General features: G+C 40.8%; 1 protein-coding gene across 2 annotated transcripts in view; it reads left to right on the top strand.

Annotated features, from left to right (window-relative positions):
• The window catches only part of LOC137320992 (aldehyde dehydrogenase 1A1-like), a 75,086-nt gene that overhangs the window by 15,469 nt on the left and 40,089 nt on the right, over positions 1–19,528 (top strand). For both annotated transcript variants that reach the window (XM_067983073.1, XM_067983071.1), the window contains exons 4-7: positions 6,354–6,494; positions 10,143–10,272; positions 13,543–13,604; positions 15,360–15,488. In XM_067983073.1, the coding sequence (XP_067839174.1) occupies positions 6,354–6,494; positions 10,143–10,272; positions 13,543–13,604; positions 15,360–15,488 (462 nt within the window). The remainder of the gene's footprint in view (positions 1–6,353; positions 6,495–10,142; positions 10,273–13,542; positions 13,605–15,359; positions 15,489–19,528) is intronic.

The raw sequence follows: 19,528 nt of genomic DNA, 5'->3' as shown, positions 1-19,528 counted from the left end.
GATGGTCAGGATTGGGAAGTAAATATACCAGGTTATAAGGTCTACAGGAGAGATAGGGAAAATGGAAGAGGGGGAGGAGTAGCCTTAATGATTAGAGATGAAATCACTTCAATGATAAAGGGGGATATAACGAGAGGTAAGCAGCCAACAGAGACCTTATGGGTTGAATTGAGAAATAGGAAAGGATCTAAGACTATAGTGGGAGTTGTATATAGGACCCCTGGCAGCAGCTCTGAAGTGCTAGATTGTATAAATGCAGAGATTAGACAAGCGTGTAAGAAAGGCATAGTGGTCTTAATGGGGGACTTTAACCTTCACATAGATTGGGAAAAGCAGACTAGCAACTGTCAGAAACTGGCGAATTTCTTGAGTGTGTCCGGGATAGTTTTCTACAGCAGTATGTCCTAGAGGCAACAAGGGGGCAAGCCATACTAGATTTAGTAATGAGTAATGAACCAGATTTAGTTAACGGCTTAACTGTGCGTGAACATCTATCCAATAGTGATCACAACATGATCGAGTTCAATGTAATGCTTGAAAGGGAAAAAAGTGAATCAGCTGCTAAGATTCTAGACTTGGGCAAGGCCGACTTCAATGAGATGAGACAGAGACTGTCCACAGTAAACTGGGCAAATCTGTTAATGGGTAAAACAACTGATGATCAGTGGGAAATGTTTAAAGAAACATTTAACGTGATACAGAATCGGTTTATACCCCTGAGGGGCAAGAACTCTACTTGCCAAAAAAAACAGCCATGGACAACTAAAGAGGTAAGGGACAGTATAAGATATAAGGAAAGGGCATACAAAAAGGCAAAAAATGGCACAGATCCTGGCGAATGGGAAAGATACAAAGATCAACAAAGGGTCACAAAACAGATAGTAAGAGCTACAAAAAGAGAGTATGAAACGAAACTCGCAAGGGATATCAAAACCAATACGAAGAACTTTTATAGTTATATTAGGAAAAAGAGGGTGGTCAGGAGCAGTGTTGGCCCCTTAAAAACTGAAAGTGGGGATATTGTCATTGACAATGGGGAAATGGCGGACATGTTGAACAATTACTTTGCGTCAGTATTTACAGTCGAAAAAGAGGATAGCATGCCGGAAATCCCAAGAAAACTTATATTGAATCGGGGACAGGGACTCGATAAAATTAACATAAGTAAAGCAATAGTAATGAAGAAAATAATAGCACTAAACAGTGACAAATCCCCAGGACCAGATGGTTTCCATCCCAGGGTTTTAAAGGAAGTAGGTGAGCACATTGCGGATGCCCTAACTATAATCTTTCAAAGTTCTCCAGATTCAGGAACTGTCCCTCTAGATTGGAAAATTGCACATGTCACTCCGCTTTTTAAGAAAGGAGAGAGAGGGAAACCGGGGAATGATAGACCAGTTAGCCTAACATCTGTTGTGGGGAAAATGCTGGAGTCTATAATTAAGGATAGGGTGACTGAACACCTCGTGAATTTTCAGTTAATCAGAGAGAGCCAGCATGGATTTGTGAAAGGTAGGTCGTACCTGACAAACCTGATTGAATTTTTTGAAGAGGTGACTAAAGTAGTGGACAGGGGAACGTCAATGGATGTTATTTATATGGACTTCCAGAAGGCATTTGATAAGGTCCCACATAAGAGACTGTTAATTAAGATAGAAGCCCATGGAATCGAGGGAAAAGTACGGACTTGGTTAGGAAGTTGGCTGAGCGAAAGGCGACAGGGATAATGGGTAGGTACTCACATTGGCAGGATGTGACTAGTGGAGTCCCGCAGGGATCTGTCTTGGGGCCTCAATTATTCACAATATTTATTAACGACTTAGATGAAGGCATAGAAAGTCTCATATCTAAGTTTGCCGATGACACAAAGATTGGTGGCATTGTAAGCAGTGTAGATGAAAACATAAAATGACAAAGCGATATTGATAGATTAGGTGAATGGGCAAAACTGTGGCAAATGGAATTCAATGTAGACAAATGTGAGGTCATCCACTTGGATAGAACAGGTACTTTCTAAATGGTAAAAAGTTAAAAACAGTGGATGTCCAAAGGGACTTAGAGGTTTAGGTACATAAATCATTGAAGTGTCATGAACAAGTGCAGAAAATAATCAATAAGGCAAATGGAATGCTGACCTTTATATCTAGAGGACTAGAGTACAAGCTGGGATGACCATTTAGAATAGATTACAAGACATAAAGACCTACTCATTAGGCTATGGTAGTCTAGAGGTTATGGTTGCGAATTCAAATCCCACCATTGTGAAACTGAATGCAAAATAATTGGAGAATTTGTGGGCTGGCAGTAGAGAAATTGCCATGAGAGCTGCAGATAATCATAAAAACCCAACTGTTTCTCTAATCTCCTTCTTAGAGGGACCAGCCACCCCTCCCCTCTTGCCCATCAGGTTTTATTGAACTGAGTGTCCACAACAGACACTCTGACTAATAGGCCATTAGAATAGCCTCTGTGTCCCATGTATGTCCTGGGGCCCTGATTTCATTAGGTTGCTGCCTGCGATAGGTGGGTGCTTCAACCGCCCAATAAAAACAGCAGTGTTAAAATGGCCGCAGGGTGGTAAAGGAGTCATAACTGCATTGCTTGGGTTTTAACTTCCATTCTGTCCGGTTTGATGGACCCTTGCAGGTGCCAGCAGCCTGCTCCATCCATTCAGGTGGCCCATCCTAGGGATTTGGAACGGGTTCTGGGCCCATCTGCTTGGGCATGCTAAAAGTCTACTCCACCACTTTTCAGTTGGTGGAGCGGCCCTACTGGAACATTGACTTCAGTGATTCTATGATAAGTCTAGTCGATGACACAAAGATTGGTGGCATTGTAAGCAGTGTAGATGAAAACATAAAATTACAAAGGGATATTGATAGATTAGGTGAATGGGCAAAACTGTGGCAAATGGAATTCAATGTAGACAAATGTGAGGTCATCCACTTTGGATCAAAAAAGGATAGAACAGGGTACTTTCTAACTGGTAAAAAGTTAAAAACTGTGGATGTCCAAAGGGACTTAGGGATTCAGGTACATAGATCATTGAAGTGTCATGAACAGGTGCAGAAAATAATCAATAAGGCTAATGGAAAGCTGGCCTTTATATCTCGAGGACTGGAGTACAATGGGGCAGAAGATATGCTGCAGCTATACAAAACCCTGGTTAGACCGCACCTGGAGTACTGTGAGCAGTTCTGGGCACCGCACCTTCGGAAGGACATATTGGCCTTGGAGGGAGTTTAGCGTAGGTTTACTAGAATGATACCCGGACTTCAAGGGTTAAGTTACGAGGAGAGATTACACAAATTGGGGTTGTATTCTCTAGAGTTTCGAAGGTTAAGGGGTGATCTGATCGAAGTTTATAAGATATCAAGGGGAACAGATAGGGTGGATGGAGAGAAACTAATTCCACTGGTTGGGGATTTTAGGAGTAGGGGGCACAGTCTAAAAATTAGAGCCAGACCTTTCAGGAGCGAGATTAGAAAACATTTCTACACACAAAGGGTTGTAGAAGTTTGGAACTCTCTTCCGCAAACGGCAATTGATACTAGCTCAATTGCTCAATTTAAATCTGAGATAGATAGCTTTTTGGCAACCAAAGGTATTAAGGGATATGGGCCAAAGGAAGGTATATGGAGTTAGATCACAGATCAGCCATGATCTTATCAAATGGTGGAGCAGGCACGAGGGGCTGAATGGCCTACTCCTGTTCATATGTTCCTATGTATCTTAGATCACTCTCACAAGCAAGTCCCAACTCCCATTATATTGGGAAGTGTCAGCCCTGCCTTAAGATCTAGCTAGGCTCTTGTTAACAAGGCCAGGAAGTGAACAGCAAACCCTGTCAGATAATTGCATTTAGCTGCTGTAATTTTAAAAATATATATTCTTGGGATGTGGACGCCGCTGGCCATCCCTAGCTTCCTAGAAGATCTTCTTGAACCACTTTTGCAGTTTGATATAACTGAGTGGCTTGCTAGGTCACTTCAGAGTGCAGATAAGAGTTAACCCATGTAGCTGTGGGACTGAAGTCACATATAGGCCGGACCTGGTAAGGACGACAAGATTCCTTCCCTGAAGGACATTAGTGAATCAGGTGGGGTTTACAACAATCCAAGAGCTTCATAGTCAATGTTACTGATACCAGCTTTTTAATTTCCAGATTTTTCAAAAAACAAATTCATTATTCTCAAAATGCCATGAACTCACGTGCTCTAAATTATTAGTCCAGGCCTAATCCGGTAACGTAACCACTACATTACTGTACCCATATTCTTCATAAAATCAGTCTTCAAAGGCAGTACGTCATCACATCAGACTTCATTTTAAGTTTAAACTATCAAGTGAATTTATTTTACAAAAGATTAACAAGCACATAAGTAACAGTTAGATAATATAGTTATATATTTACAGTAGACACCTAATTCCTTGAGTGGACAAAATAATAAGATCACAACTTTAAAAACCAAGCTAATCCTTTGTATATGAGTTTCAAATAATAACATAATAGTGCTAATTTTCCTTTTATTGCATTTAGCCTAAAGAATAACCTGGGCTCAACACATTGAAGAAAATTAGGTGGTGAGGATCAAACAATTGCAATGGAGCCTGCCTGATTTTCCATCCATAAAAAATTGCCTCATTGTTTTTTCTTATCACTATGGGAGCCTAATTAATTTAAACTCTTTCTTGAAAAGCCAAATGGATTTTTTCGTCTTTCTGGAGTTTCAAACTGACCGGTTCCTTCTCTGAGATTTTCAGACTCTCTGATGAACAGAGCAGTTTTTTTTTAAATCTCGGCAAAGAGTTACCAGGACTTCCAAGATTTTGAATATCCCACCACTTAAATTTGAGAATAATCTACCAATCTAACGCAAATTGAACAGCATTGTTTAAGTTTACATTATTACAGAAGGTTGAGGGTGACCTAATCGAGGTGTTTAAAATGGTAAAGGGATTTGATAGGGTAGATGCAGAGAAATTATTTCCTCTGTTGGGGAAATCCAAAACAGGAGGGCATAATCTTAAAATTACAACTAGGCCATTAGGAGTGAAATCAAGAAGCACTTTTTCATGTAAAGGGTAGTAGAAATCTATAACTTTCTCCCCCAAAAGGATGCCGGATCAATCAAAATTTTCAAGAATGAGATCTTTAGATTTTGTTTGGTAAGGTTATCAAGGATGTGGAGCAAAGGCCGGTAAATGAAGTTGAGATACAGATCAGCCAGGATCTAATTGAACAGCGAAACAGGCACGAGACACTGAATGGCCTACTCCTGTGCTTATGTTCCAAAGTAACAGCTAAATTTCATTTGGTTTTACTAATAGATCGCCAAATCACTTCCAAATAAAGGTATGACTACTGATATGCATTGTGAATCCAAGCATTATGGCCTAGAAATTTGGGCCTTTTTTATCGGTGCGCGGGGGCCACAAGGTACAGTCCTTGTGCCTGAATGGTGAGGTCCAAGGCACTCCCGATATCGGGCCTCGGGTCTCATTTCCGTCAAGCCAGTGGGCTGCGGAGAGTAACAGGCAGCTCAACGGTGAAGTGTGATCGAACATTGGGCCGCTGTGATGCTGGCCACAGCCCTCAGGCAAGTGAGAAAGGGGTTAGACTGGGCCAGAAGGGGGGCGATCGTGTTGGAAGGGTGCTCCTGCTCCTCCAGGCTCCACATTCAAGTAAGTATATTTTAAAAACTTACCTTGTTTGTTGCGGCCTGTTAGGCCACATGTAGACCTGGTATTCCTGAGTACACCTGGCATCTTGCAGTAGGGGCCTCAAACAGGCGTTAGGCTCCTTATTTGCCAATGCAAAGGGATTAATGCCTGTTTCAGATGTGGGTACTACATGCCGATTTTTTGGCATTTACCAAAATGGCAGATGGTGCATATCTGGCTCATAATGAGCATGCACGTCATGCCCGCCTTATTGGAGGCTTACGAGGTTGTTTAGCGCATGAAAAAGAGGCGCTGCGTGGCTGAATTTCTAGGCCTATTTCTTTCTAAGTATGTCAGCTTTAATTCTTTTCCTCAACCACATCTCATATTCATTTAATGTTGTTTCTCTTGATTTGTCAATGTGTGTGCGCCCTAAAATGCATCATTATATTCGGGCATTGAAAAGCCGAATGTGAGTAGCTAAGTAGATATATTTGTAACCATTTCTTCAAGCTTTAATTATATCAAGTGTAGAATATCTTAATGTTATTTACTGTAGGATGTTTTAAAGTTAACTACTGTACTGTTACCCATTAAAATGTTACCTAATTATAACAGTGTTACCTATACTGATAAGCTGTCATAAAATCTCAGGGTAACTGTTTTGCTTGTGCATTGTCGCCTTTAAGGTGGATGTTGACAAGGCAGTAAAAGCAGCCAGGGAAGCATTTCAGATTGGATCACCATGGCGCAGGATGGATGCTTCTGAAAGAGGAAGGCTTTTGAATAAACTTGCTGATTTGATGGAACGGGATCGAGTTACGTTAAGTGTGAGTTATATTTTACATTTTCGTGATCAGACCTGTGAAGGTTCCAACATTACTGTATGGTGCTCTATTGTACTAAAAGTGCTGCTTACAAGGGCATTCACTTAACAAATAACTAGAGCATGACTTCTAGCACAACTTTCCCATTTGTGTGTGTTGGAAATTATTTTAAGAGTATTAGTACAGGTATGAATGCTCTAAAACAATGGCTTTCTCTTAAAACTATACAATTTTTTTTCTACTACGGTCACCTTTACACATTAGAAATACTATTGCTAATTAAAATAAGTGCTTAAGTATCAAAAAATGGACAAGATAAATTTTGAAAGGATTCACTATGGTCGTAGAGCCAGAAAATCTGCAAGAAGGCTTCGCCAGCACAAGTGCCGGGAAGTGCTTACTGAAAATCTCCACTCCTGACCTCGCTGAAGTATCCAGGGTTGGGGGAGGTCCCTCATTTCCACATTGTTGTGCCACTATGGGTGCCCTCCAGAAGTGGGGGGCGGGGGATTGGATAATGCAGCGCTGGGCAGCTGTTAGTTCTTCACCCAGCAGCCCGGCACAGCAGACAATTATTTTTTACAAAGCCAATTTTCCTTTACAATGCAGCCGATTTCCTCATGCTGCCAGCATTTTTTGCAGGGGCCCCGGACAGGACCCCCAGGTGGGCCTCAAATCTGTCACGCCAAGGGCTGGTACGCCTTGTTGAGTCTAGCGTACTGGCTGCTTAGCATAGCCAGGCTGTTGATGCAGAATTTCTTTCCTCCCTCTGCAATGTCAAGAGCCATGTTTGGAGTGGTGGAGGCTATGCCTCAAATAGATCCCCCCAGAAACTTCAAATAGAGGTGTTTCAGGTTTTCTTTTGCATTTCTATCTTTAAAGATCAATGTATCTGCACTGCAAGTTTTCTCTGTTCACTCTTTTAAAAGACTTACTTTTTAGGGTATACTTCACTTCACTGTTCTTTTCCCAAAATGGATTACCTCACATTTCTCTGCATTGAACTGAATCTGCTCACTCACTATCTGATCACTCCTTTAATCTGCCTCTATTCTTCTACAATCTCCCACACTAATCTTTGCGATTTGCCCTGCCCACTAGTTTGTTATCATTCTTGTGCTTAGTCCAGTCATTCATATAAATAGAAGACAGATCTCAGCAGATTCCTATGGAATACCAGCAGCCCACATCCTGCCAATCTGAAAACTACCCATTTACCCCTACTCTTTGCTTTCTGTCTCCTAGCTGGCTCTCAAGTGGCAGTTTGGCTCAGTGGTAGCACTCTCGCCTCTGAATCAGTTTGAAGTGCAGACAGAAAAGGCTGTCAAAAAGGCAAATCCAGTGTGGTTTTTCACATTGGAGCAATGAATATAAAAGAAAGGAAGTGATGTTGAATTTGTTCAAGTCCCCCTCCAGGACTTCAGCATATAACCTAGACTGACACTTCAGTGCAATATTGAGGGAGTGCTGCATTGTCAGATATGCCGTCTTTCAGGTAAGATATTAAACTGAGGCCCCTTTTGCCTGTTTAGGTGGATATAAAAGATCCCATGACATTAATTAAAGAAAAGCAGGGTAGTTCTCTTGGTGTCTTGGTCAACATTTGTCCCTCAGCCAACACCACTAAAAATAGATAATTGATCATTTATCTTATTTGCTATTTGTGAGACCTTGTTATGTGTGAATTAACTGGTTGGCTGCCACATTTGCTTATAAACAACAGTAACTACAATTCAAATGGCTGTGATTGCACTTATACTGAGTGTGACATTCAGTACTCCATTCAGCCTAATACCACGTGAGGTATCAGGTTATGACCAGTTATTCCCAAGTAATATTTTAAATGAATACAACTCAATATAATCTTATTTGTGCACTATTAGGTAAATAACTTAACTTAGCACTCCCCGTGCAGAGCTTCACACGACAGGGGTTTATATTGGGAATTCACAGTCGGGACAATTTTCCATCCACTATGGAACACAAATGAGGTACACTAACCTTTACACCTGACTTCCTGATATACGTGCCCAAGATGCGAAACTCTGTATGGGAGTGCTAGATCATAAAATGTACCCCTATTAGAATTATCATGGACACTCAAGTTGGGTAACTAATGCAGTTAAAACAAATTTAGTAAGTAAGATTATGGGGATGAATTGCAACAGGGTTCTCCTGATTGTCCACTGGAACTTCAGCAGAAGAACTGTGGAAACCCTGAAAAATTGGTCATTAACTCAATTTCTCCTGGGTTTTGCAGCTCTTCTGCTGAAATTACAGCTGATGAACCCTCATGGAAATTCACACCCACTTTGTTTATGTAGTTACATAGCGACAGCCAATTCCTCTACACATCCTCCCTCATCCTCCTTCCTATATTTAAAGTATGAAGAGTTAGAATCAATTGATTAACTATACCATAATGTAAACAATTTTACAACACCAAGTTATAGTCCAGCAATTTTATTTTAAATTCACAAGCTTTCGGAGGCTTCCTCCTTCGTCAGGTGAACGATGTGAAAATGAAATCCTCGAAATGAAATCGCATCTATAATTGTTCTGTGAATTATAAATGCGATTTCATTTCGAGGATTTCATTTTCACATCGTTCACCTGAGGAAGGAGGAAGCCTCTGAAAGCTTGTGAATTTAAAATAAAATTGCTGGACTATAACTTGGTGTTGTAAAATTGTTTACAATTGTCAACCCCAGTCCATCACCGGCATCTCCACATCATGTATACCATAATGAATCAGGAAAGAAAGAATTAAAACATCGAAAAGGAAAGGCCATTTGGCTGATTAAGCCTGCTCCTGTCACAAACAACGCACCCTGTCATCCACTCTGTCCAGGCCATTTAAGCATAAGTTCAGTGATCACATGCTGTTAGAGGAGAGCAATGCTTGAAGGGAGCATAAGTTGGAAATACAGCTACAACACTGTAGAGCAAGTGCTCCAACTCATGGGCCCTTCGAGTGTGGTTTCTCACTGGGAGTATCGCTGAATCTATATTTTAATTGCTTGAGGAAAAGTTCTGGATAAATACACGTTGATATTCAAAGGTTATCAAACAAATCCAGAAAATGTATTCATCATCACAGCCACATTATTCAAACCTGTTTGCTGCCCTCCAGACAACACTCCATTCCCCTCCCCCCACACACAAAAGCTTCCTGACTACAGCAGTACTTATACGTCCCATGAAGCATTTGAGTTACTTGACTTCAATTAATTAATATAAGGGCAAATTTGAATGTCAGCAAAAGATGGAATTGTGATCCCCAGGTTACTGACACGAGTTTCAAAGCAGCATTTTTAATTGTTACCTTAATATTGATGAGAAGAGCTTTCACATTCATCAACTATTTAGATCTGACATTCAAAAGGATCAGGTCTTATAGTGTAATAGCCACAAAAGCATGTGCCAAATAATTCAAGGAATGGTACAATTAAGCTGAATGTCATAGTAGTAGATTATTAAAAAAATTCTTTACACAGTATGTATGTTTAGTTATCCCTAAATTATAATGAATTTTAACTTCTCAATTATTAGAGATAGCTCCAGTCAATCTTGGGAAGTGGTTAAATCTGATCTAACTGTATGCCATTATAATTAGTTTCACTGACTGGCAGATTTTTCTTTTTATTTAAGACAATAGAATCTATTGACGCTGGGAAGCTCTTCCTTCACGCATACTATGTTGACTTAGATGGCTCAATTAAAACACTGCGTTATTATGCTGGCTGGGCTGACAAAATCCAAGGGCGTACCATCCCTGTGGGTAAGGTTTTATTTATGTCCATTAATTGTGTTGAATTAATGCGGTTGAAATGAACACGGAATTTTCCCACTTTGGCAGGAAGAATAGAAATGCAGAATATTTTTTAAAAGGTGAGAGACTAAGAAATGTTAGTATTCAGAGGGATTTGGGTGTCTTTACACGAATTACAGAAAGTTAACATGCTGCAACAGCAAGCAATTAGGAAAGCAAATGGTTTCTTAGCCTTTAGTAAGGGGGTTGGAGTATAAGAGTAAGGAGGTCTTGCTGCAATTATATCGTTGTAAACAATTTTACAACACCAAGTTATAGTCCAACAAATTTATTTTAAATTCCACAAGCTTTCGGAGGCTTCCTCCTTCCTCAGGTGAATAGTGTGGATAGGTGAAGTGGATAGGTGAATAGTGAGACTTCCTCCTTCCTTCACCTGAGGAAGGAGGAAGCCTCCGAAAGCTTGTGGAATTTAAAATAAATTTGTTGGACTATAACTTGGTGTTGTAAAATTGTTTACAATTGTCAACCCCAGTCCATCACCGGCATCTCCACATCATGGCAATTATATAGGGCTTTGATGAGACCACACCTGGACTACTGTGTACAGTTTTAGTCTCCTTACCTAAGGATAGATATACTTGTCTTAGAGGGGGTGCAATGAAGGTTAACTAGATTGATTCCTGGGATGAGAGGGTTGTCCTATAAGGAGAGATTGAGTAGAATGGGCTTATTTTCTCTGGAGTTTAGAAGAATGAGAGTGATCTCATTGAAATGTATAAAGTTCTTAGGGGGCTTGACAGGGTAGATGCTGAGAGATTATTTCCCCTGGCTGGAGAGTCTAGAACTAGGGTTCATAGTCTCAGGATAAGGGGTCAGCCATTTAGGACTGAGATGAGGAAAGATTTCTTCACTCAGAGGGTTGTGAATCTTTGGAATTCTGTATCCCAGAGGATTGTGGATGCTCAGTCGTTGAGTATATTCAAAACTGAGATTGATAGATTTTTGGACACTAAGGGAATCAAGGGATATGAGGATAAGATGGGAAAGTGGAGTTGAGGTAGAAGATCAGCCATGATCTTATTGAATGGCGGAGCATGATCGAGGGGCCTTATGGCCAACTCTTGCTCCGATTTCTTATGTTCTTAGAACATTGTTTATTTTTGGCCAAATTATTTTAATCTCAAGCTTTTCAGAATCAGAAACAAAATTATCTGTTATTCCCAGTACAGGTCTTAAACTTCATTAATCATTGAAGACCCCTGTTAGGAAGAATAGTTATTTAAATATATAATGAGACAATTATAATTAAATTATTAATAAGTTATTCCCAAAAAATACATTTATCTAAGGTGATTCATCATTAGAGATCTTTAGTTTTGGCTGTTCCCCCCCTCCCCGACCTTCTAATCTACTGGAGACATTGATTTCTTCCTGAGGTATGGTTCCATAGGCACCAGGATACCTCCAGTGGAAGTGGCCATGCTTCATATGTGAACTTAGCTAGTAGACATTGGTAAAACTATTCAACTTTGAGGGGTATCACAGCTGAATTCCAATTCTGTTCTTACAAGATGTCCACAGTAATACACTTTTCAGCATAGATCGCTGAGCAATGATTAGGAATAGTATTCCCCCCCCCACCCCCACCCCCACCCCACCCCACCCCCCTCCCACCCCACCCCACCCCCCTCCCACCCCACCCCACCCCCCTCCCACCCCACCCCACCCCCCTCCTACCCCACCCCACCCCCCTACCCCATCCCACCCCCCTACCCCACCCCCCACCCCACCCCCTACCCCACCCCCCACCCCACCCCCCTACCCCACCCCCCTACCCCATCCCCCCACCCTACCCCACTCCAGGAATGCTTTGGACAATTGTAGCATCCCTACTACCATGACAGCTGAGATCATTTAACTCACCATAGACCAGAAATTGGACCTGGAAGCTGCAATTCTATTGGAGCTCGGTGCTATCAGTAAATGGTATGCAGTAGAAAAATAGGTTTTCAACTCGTTTGTATCTTTAGCAGCCTAAAAAAAAAACATGGCAGTTGATTAAGAATAGGGAACTACCTGTGGCAATCTTCACTGCAGAGTTTGGTATCTAATTTACAAGGTACATGGAGTTACATGTGCTGCACTTTGGCCAGTGCAACAGTCCAGCTAACCCTGACTTCAGGGTGTTTAATATTTTTACTATTTCAGGTTTATAGGTCAATTATACTTTACAGTTTGTTACGTTAATGTAGCTGCATGGTACTCAAGGGTGAAGTGAACTAGATTGAATTCTGGCAAGGATGTAAGGATAGCTTGAGTCCTGCAATTCGTTCCCATGCCAGCTGCAGTATAACTACAACCGATGCAAAGAAAACCTTTTAAAAGTTCCATCTCAGTTGGTTGGGCTCCCTAGAAACTTTTTAACCTTATTTTTAAACTGTTTAATATTAGCAAAGAGCCGACTGTCCCATTGGCACTTCACTAATATTAAAAGTTCAGCAATATTGGCTCCATACTGCTCTAAGCTGGTATGGATCCAAACTGGGTACTTGTCATATAACAATATCATTAAAAGTATAACCTGGCACTACAAACTGACAAATTATAATGTTCTCTCCCATTGCCAGAAGTAAACTTTTTAAATAATCTGTTGCAGAAGAATCTGATAGTTCCCAGAGAGGTCAAAGGGCAGAACAAAGGAAGCACACCTAAATTAAACATCAAATATAATTTGCCTAATAAATATATACTTATTAGCCTTTCAAATAACTTCCAGTCATTGAAATGAAACCACAAAACATTTCCAGTACTGATTTGAATTGAAAATAAATCAACTCAGCCAGATCTATAGAGATTCAAGCTTATTAAATTGCTTTCTTGATATTAATAACAGCTTTATTGTTTATTTTTAAAGATAAAATGGCATCAAATGTTTTCATTTTGTAGTATAATTTTTTTTATTTGTTCATGGGATGTGGGTGTTGCTGGCGAGGCCGACATTTATTGCCTATCTCTAATTGCCCTTGAGAAGGTGGTGGTGGTGAATGTTATATGAGTATGTTTAGTTTTCTATTACTAAAATCACAAGCAATCATTCCTAGGCTAAAGAGTTTAGTGCAAATGTATGATCTTGTTATACTTTTTATGCATATTCTGTTACATGTGCTCCTATTGTTTATATTAATTTTAAAAATTACACATGAACTGCAGAACTATACAAATGTTTGCTTATGTTATGTGATAAATTTATTATGAAGTTAAATTCATATTTTCTATTAGATGGAGATTATCTCACATTTACAAGACATGAACCAATTGGTGTGTGTGGACAAATTGTACCTGTGAGTAACAATTGTAATGTTATTTTATTTTATAACGATTTCTGTAAGGAGTTTGACTTCCAGTTACATGAGTACAAAGTAACACAATAGTCACCTGTATATAACTCTACAAAGTTGGGACAAGTTGGTTGAGTCTTTTAGAAAATTGTATTTTCACCTCTGGGAGCTATCTACAAGTTCAGCTCAGACAGATGGCGGCCATGCCTTCAGCTGTCTAGGCCCTAAGCTCTGGAATTCCCTCCATAAACCTCTCCATGTCTCCACCTCTCTCTCCTCCTTTCTCACCCTCCTTAAAAATTACCTCTTTCACCAAGCTTTTAGTCACTTGTCCTAATATGGCCTTCTTTGGCTTGGCGTCTGATTACCTACCTGTGAAGTGCCTTCAGACCTTTTCCTATGTTAGAGGCACTATATAAATGCAAGTTGTTGTTCAGGTGGAAGCCCTCTTTCCCCTTCTCTTTCTCTTTCTAATGCTGTTTCTGATGATTGATGATGGCGGTAAAGAAAGTTAATTTAGACAGTTCCATTACATAAGCCCAAATAGAAAACTGCTTTAATTTATGACCTTTTGCCTTTGGCCACTTTATTTCATATGAGGAAGAAAATCCTACCGATTACTAAAGTGCTACCATTTTCTTGCTTATCAATTACCCACCAGTGCTCAGAATAGAGCAAATTAGGCAGTTTCTCTAATAGACGGCCGAACCACAATGTCAGTTTTACACCTGGGTGGTAAGTTGAAAATCTACTCCGTGCTATTGCACATAATTATTACTTCAGCATTAAGTAAATAATAGAGACGAAGTACTGTCATTTTTTACTGAGCTATACTATGTTATAATGGTAATTTCCATTTGTCATTGTTCCTCATCAATAAATTATTCCAAAACTTTCATTAAATGCTTTAATGTGCAAGCTCAATATTTATCCAGCACAAGAATCATTTATTGCTTTATAAAGTTCAGCCAAATCACAGGCCATTTAATTATGTAATATTATAGCTGGTTTCCTGACAGGCAACTGAATTAAAGGATGTGCATGAATGAGTTGAGAAGTCAATGTATTTATTAACAATTAGTGCTTGATACTTCAAAGAATTCAATAAACTGCTTGTGAACTTATGGTTATGCATGATCAATTTCTAGTGAATATAACAGTTAATTTGCATTAATTTCATGCAAGTTAATTTTGATTCATTATTAACTTACTGATAAATGTCACGGCCAAGAGCAACATTAGCTAGAAGATTATTGACATGCTAACGATCCTTTAATTATAAATAATTTTAATCAAATTAGGATAAGAGTTTCACTGTCCTTTATGTGTTTCAACATTGAAATTTATTTCTGATGATTTCCTCTGTTCAATATTTCTAGCAGTATCTTTTCTTAGAACATAGGTTAAATTCTATGATCCTGCACAGTAGGGAACTGCACTTGAAGGGTGTGTGGTTCATAGAATTGTGTTGTAGACCTGCCTCTGACCCACACTCCCTTTGAGCTCAGTTCTCTGCTGGGAGTGCAGGGGTTTAATTTACAATCATGTTTACATTTTCAGTGGAGGCATCGAACATAGGAAATTTCACAAACATATTTATGATATCACCATACATATGAACAGAGAATTCTTACCCCATTATGGTATATTAATATTACTATTATGGTATAGCAATAGTATTATTATATCCATAGAGCTAGTCTGTAATCTTTAATAAAATCTGATGCCAATAATGTAATACTTTTTTTGTCACTATAGTGGAACTTCCCACTGCTGATGTTTGCTTGGAAGATTGCTCCTGCACTTTGCTGTGGCAACACAGTAGTTATCAAACCAGCAGAGCAAACCCCACTCACCGCGCTCTACATGGGAGCTTTAATCAAAGAGGTAATTGGTTAAAATTGAGAATTATGAGCTCGGCACTTACTGATGTTCCTTACAAAATCAAATAAAAGCTCCTGCAGCAGTAAACTCAAGTAAATTCATATCAACCCATGTAAATGTCGTAAAAGTATGGACTGGCACCCAGCACCAACTGACAAAGGAGAAACCTATAAATTAATAGAAGTTCATTGTCTGTGATGTTTTGATGTGAACAGGACTCATCAGGTGAATGAAAATGCTATAGGGGTAAAATTGGCCTTTGTTGCGTCTGCTTTCTGGGCAGAAAACAGGTGAACAGAAGTCCAATTTAGGGGGCCAACCTCTCGCACCTGAACAGCATCGGAAACACGTCTAATACTATTTTGGTTCGGGTGCTGTAGAGGCATTTCTGGCAGCTGCCAAAAACAGATTTTAGGTCCTTTGAATATGCTAATAAAGGGCCTAATGCCTCTTTTAGGATCCAAACCAGAAATTGGTTTGCCCTGAACGCAACAGACTCCTCCTGGCTCCACATTAAAAGTGCAGGCTGCTGCCAGCCACCGCTCACCCCCCCTCCTGATTACCACCCCCACTGGACTCACCTAGGCCCTTTGTTGGAGTCCCAGCTAGCCAATCTTGCTACCCCTAGCGATTGGCTAGCTGCCTCTGTGGTCGCAATTGGTGCCCGCAGCTCGCCGGTACTATATTAATGAGGCCAATTTGCTGTGTTCCTGCCATTGGCCTCATTAGGTACGTGCACCGTGCTCTGCACCCAGATCACCCCCCAATTCGGGCGTGATCCAACTTCTAGGCCTACATCTCTCAGTTTTGCAGTGGACTGATTCCTAAAATATTAACAATAACCCTTGAGTATTTGCTCATAACTTTACAGCTCATTCTTTCCAATCCCACTGCCACATCATGGGCCAGGTTAAAAATCTTTAAATCCTTTTCTGGCTCATCTAGAATCTTATGAGTCAGTTTGATTGTAAATAGTTAAATATAGCAGGTTGAATGGTTTTCATAAGTCACAGCAAGTAAATTATTTACCAGAGCTGTAGACATCGAATTGGAATTGGTTGATCATTTTCCTTTCACTTCATGCTAAAGGTCTAGGTCAAGTCAAGCTTGAGTTGATATCCTCAGGCACCTTACTGAACAGCTGCCATAAAGGATGCAAAGCTTCCTGTTCTACTGATTTTTGAAATTAACTGTTAATCTGAGGCGAAGCACCTTTCAGAAGCAAAGTATTAATGCTTCAGTTATATAAGGCTATTAAAATCGAAAAACTAAGCATTGTTATCAAGTTGTTCTGAGGATTATTTTAGTATGGATATAATAAATGTTAACATTTCTCATTATTAATCAACCCTAACTACCAGTTGTGACATTGTTCACGTTCGGTAAAAACAGGGAGACCAGCAGGCTGATGTTTCTTGTCTCTGAAAATTAAAAATTAACTTTGACGGGATAAGTGCTTTGATTTTTAGACAGAATCAGTCAAATGACCACAGCAATGCTGTTCTTTGTTTCTCTATCCAATCTAAAAATAATATTGAGTTGGAAGTTCTACATTAATTGTTTTTCAAGAATCTGCACTTTTTATTAAGAAACCTAGGTGAAGGGCTGAGGCCTAGGGTACAAAACACCACTACAAAAAGGGTAGAAAATGAGTAAATCAAGCAGTAGTCATTAGATGATACTAAGCTTGGATTTTAAAAGCCTGTTTTGAATTGTATAAAAATATTGTATTGTATTATGCAGTGTTTAAAAACCTGTAAGCCTTCAAATTTAAAAACTATACAGTATCATTATGCAACCTTTTTACAGAATGTTATTACATTAGAGCTTTCAGCTTTAGTTTCCTTTAATTTTCTCCTGCATTCACAAATAACATTTGTAGAAATCTGTTTCATGTAACATAGCAGATGCTGTTTTAAATTACAGTCATGTCACCCAGTGAGCTTGGACAGACTCTTCAAAGCTAAATTTAAAGCCGGCCAATTTTCTTCACTCCCCAACTGGCCCGCTGCCTCGGAGACCCGGTTTGGTGCCCAAAGCTCGCGGCTGCATGTCAATGAGACCTGGGCCTCAAAGTGGCTCGGGCCTTGTGGCAGGAACAGTGGGTGAGAAATGGATGCACTCTGCCTACTGACCGCCCATTGTGCGCCTGTAGTTAAAATCGCTCCCGTTGCTACATTCAAAGTCAAACCAAACTATCAAGTCAGTGTAAAGCATGATGAGCTAGATTTTGCACTTGATGAGCAGAAGCATATTTCCTGTCAATGCCACAGGAAGAAAATATAGCACCATTCCAATTCATTATTGCACCACTCCTCCCTCCCCACCCCATAAATATATCAATGTAGACACAATGAGGGAAAAATTTGATAAGGGCCGTTTTCAGGCAGGGGTAACGTGATACGCTAGCACCCCACGCCCAATGGCCCCTACGCAGGCAGCACATGAATTTTGTGCTGCCTGCTACTTACCATGATATCTCCGTGCAGCCAGCGCTACCCGCGCTGCTGAGAGGCTGCACAGACAATGAGGAAGTTGGAAATGGGGCGTGCACAGTGCACGTCATCAGCAGCCTGCACCTCTTAAAGGTTCAGGTGCACATTTCAAATGGCAGGAACACAGTTTACTCGGAGAAGGGAAAGATGGCCATTAGGATAGCAGGACCGGCACGAGAGAGGGGTCCACGCTTCTCCGATGATGCACTGGAGGCCCTGGTGGAAGGGGTGGATAAAAGGAGGGCCAACATGTACCCGCAGGGTGGCAGGAGACCCTCCAGACTGCAACTCCACAGGCATTGGCAGGCTGTGGTGCAGGAAGTCAGGAGCATTGCACCATGCACGTGGGTGCAGTGCCGAAAGAAGTTCAATAATTTGACACAAATGGTCAAGGTGAGTGAATGCAAGTGTCAAGTGGCACATCCTACCAACTGTACCACTGCTCCACGCATCATACTGTTGACTGGAGGTCACCGGTTATGGTTATTGGCTTAGTACAAAGAAGAGAAGAGTCAATTCTCTCTTAACTCTCAATTCGCTTTATTCACATCGTTAGATCGTATACATATAGCTTATACGTCTGGTTAGTTATAGACATGCAGTTTGCACCAGCTTATACAGTTTTATACCCAAACTAGGATCTAAACACACACCCGCTAGGTTTCTCTGACACTCCCTGAGTGGTCACAGAATATAAAGGCTAATACCCGAAAAGGAGAGCTGACGCTGGCCAAGCGTTCTATTCTCTCTCTCTTTCGACGTCGTCTCTACGTCCCTGATGTAGGTTCTTCCACTTCCGCGATGGTTGGTCACCGGAGTCTTCACTCTGGCTCCACGCCCGAGATTCTTCATTCTTATTTTGAATCTTATCTCTTCAAGCTGTGCTGTCTCTTTCCCGTTGGTTTAAGCTTGCTCGCCTAGTCCGTGTCTTCTCCTCATTGGCTCTGTCCCAAGGACTTAGGTAGCATTACCTCATTACTCCTTTTCTAAATAAGGACTTGTGTCTTATCACATCTCCTTTGTCTTTCACAAAACTTAACTAATTCAAACCAGTTCCAGCCAGCTCAGGCCAGTGACTGAACTCAGGTTACTTCAGTTCAAAAGTTGCTTTTGTCTGTGTGTCAGCAGTTTGGAATAAACTCAGTAGTTTCTGCAGCCTCTGGCCAACAATACTCCCTGTCACCCACCCACCAACAAATACTGCCCATCCATACGCAATGCTGCACACGGCATGCTGCATCTCACCCGCGCATAGTACCATATTTGCAGGCCACACGACCATCACTCACAGGTCACACAAACTGGCAGCTATTCAGCCACAACAGGCACATCACCCACACACCTTGCAGGATACTCACTGACACAGAGACCCCTTTCTTGCAGGAGAAGGTGGCACATAACAGCTGGCAGCAGGAGGGACTTGAGGGTGGACAGGCACGCTTACATATCCTCATCCCCTAGAGGAGACAGTGCTTTGGATCATTGGGCGGGCAGTCGCTGCAGCAGTGACAACATGTCCCGCTGGAGGTCCCGGGGAAGCGGATCTCT

This window comes from Heptranchias perlo, chromosome 4, assembly GCF_035084215.1.
Source record: "Heptranchias perlo isolate sHepPer1 chromosome 4, sHepPer1.hap1, whole genome shotgun sequence".
NCBI lineage: Eukaryota > Metazoa > Chordata > Chondrichthyes > Hexanchiformes > Hexanchidae > Heptranchias > Heptranchias perlo.
The sequence above is the reverse complement of the archived record's forward strand: the minus strand, read 5'-3'. Positions and strand labels throughout refer to the sequence as shown.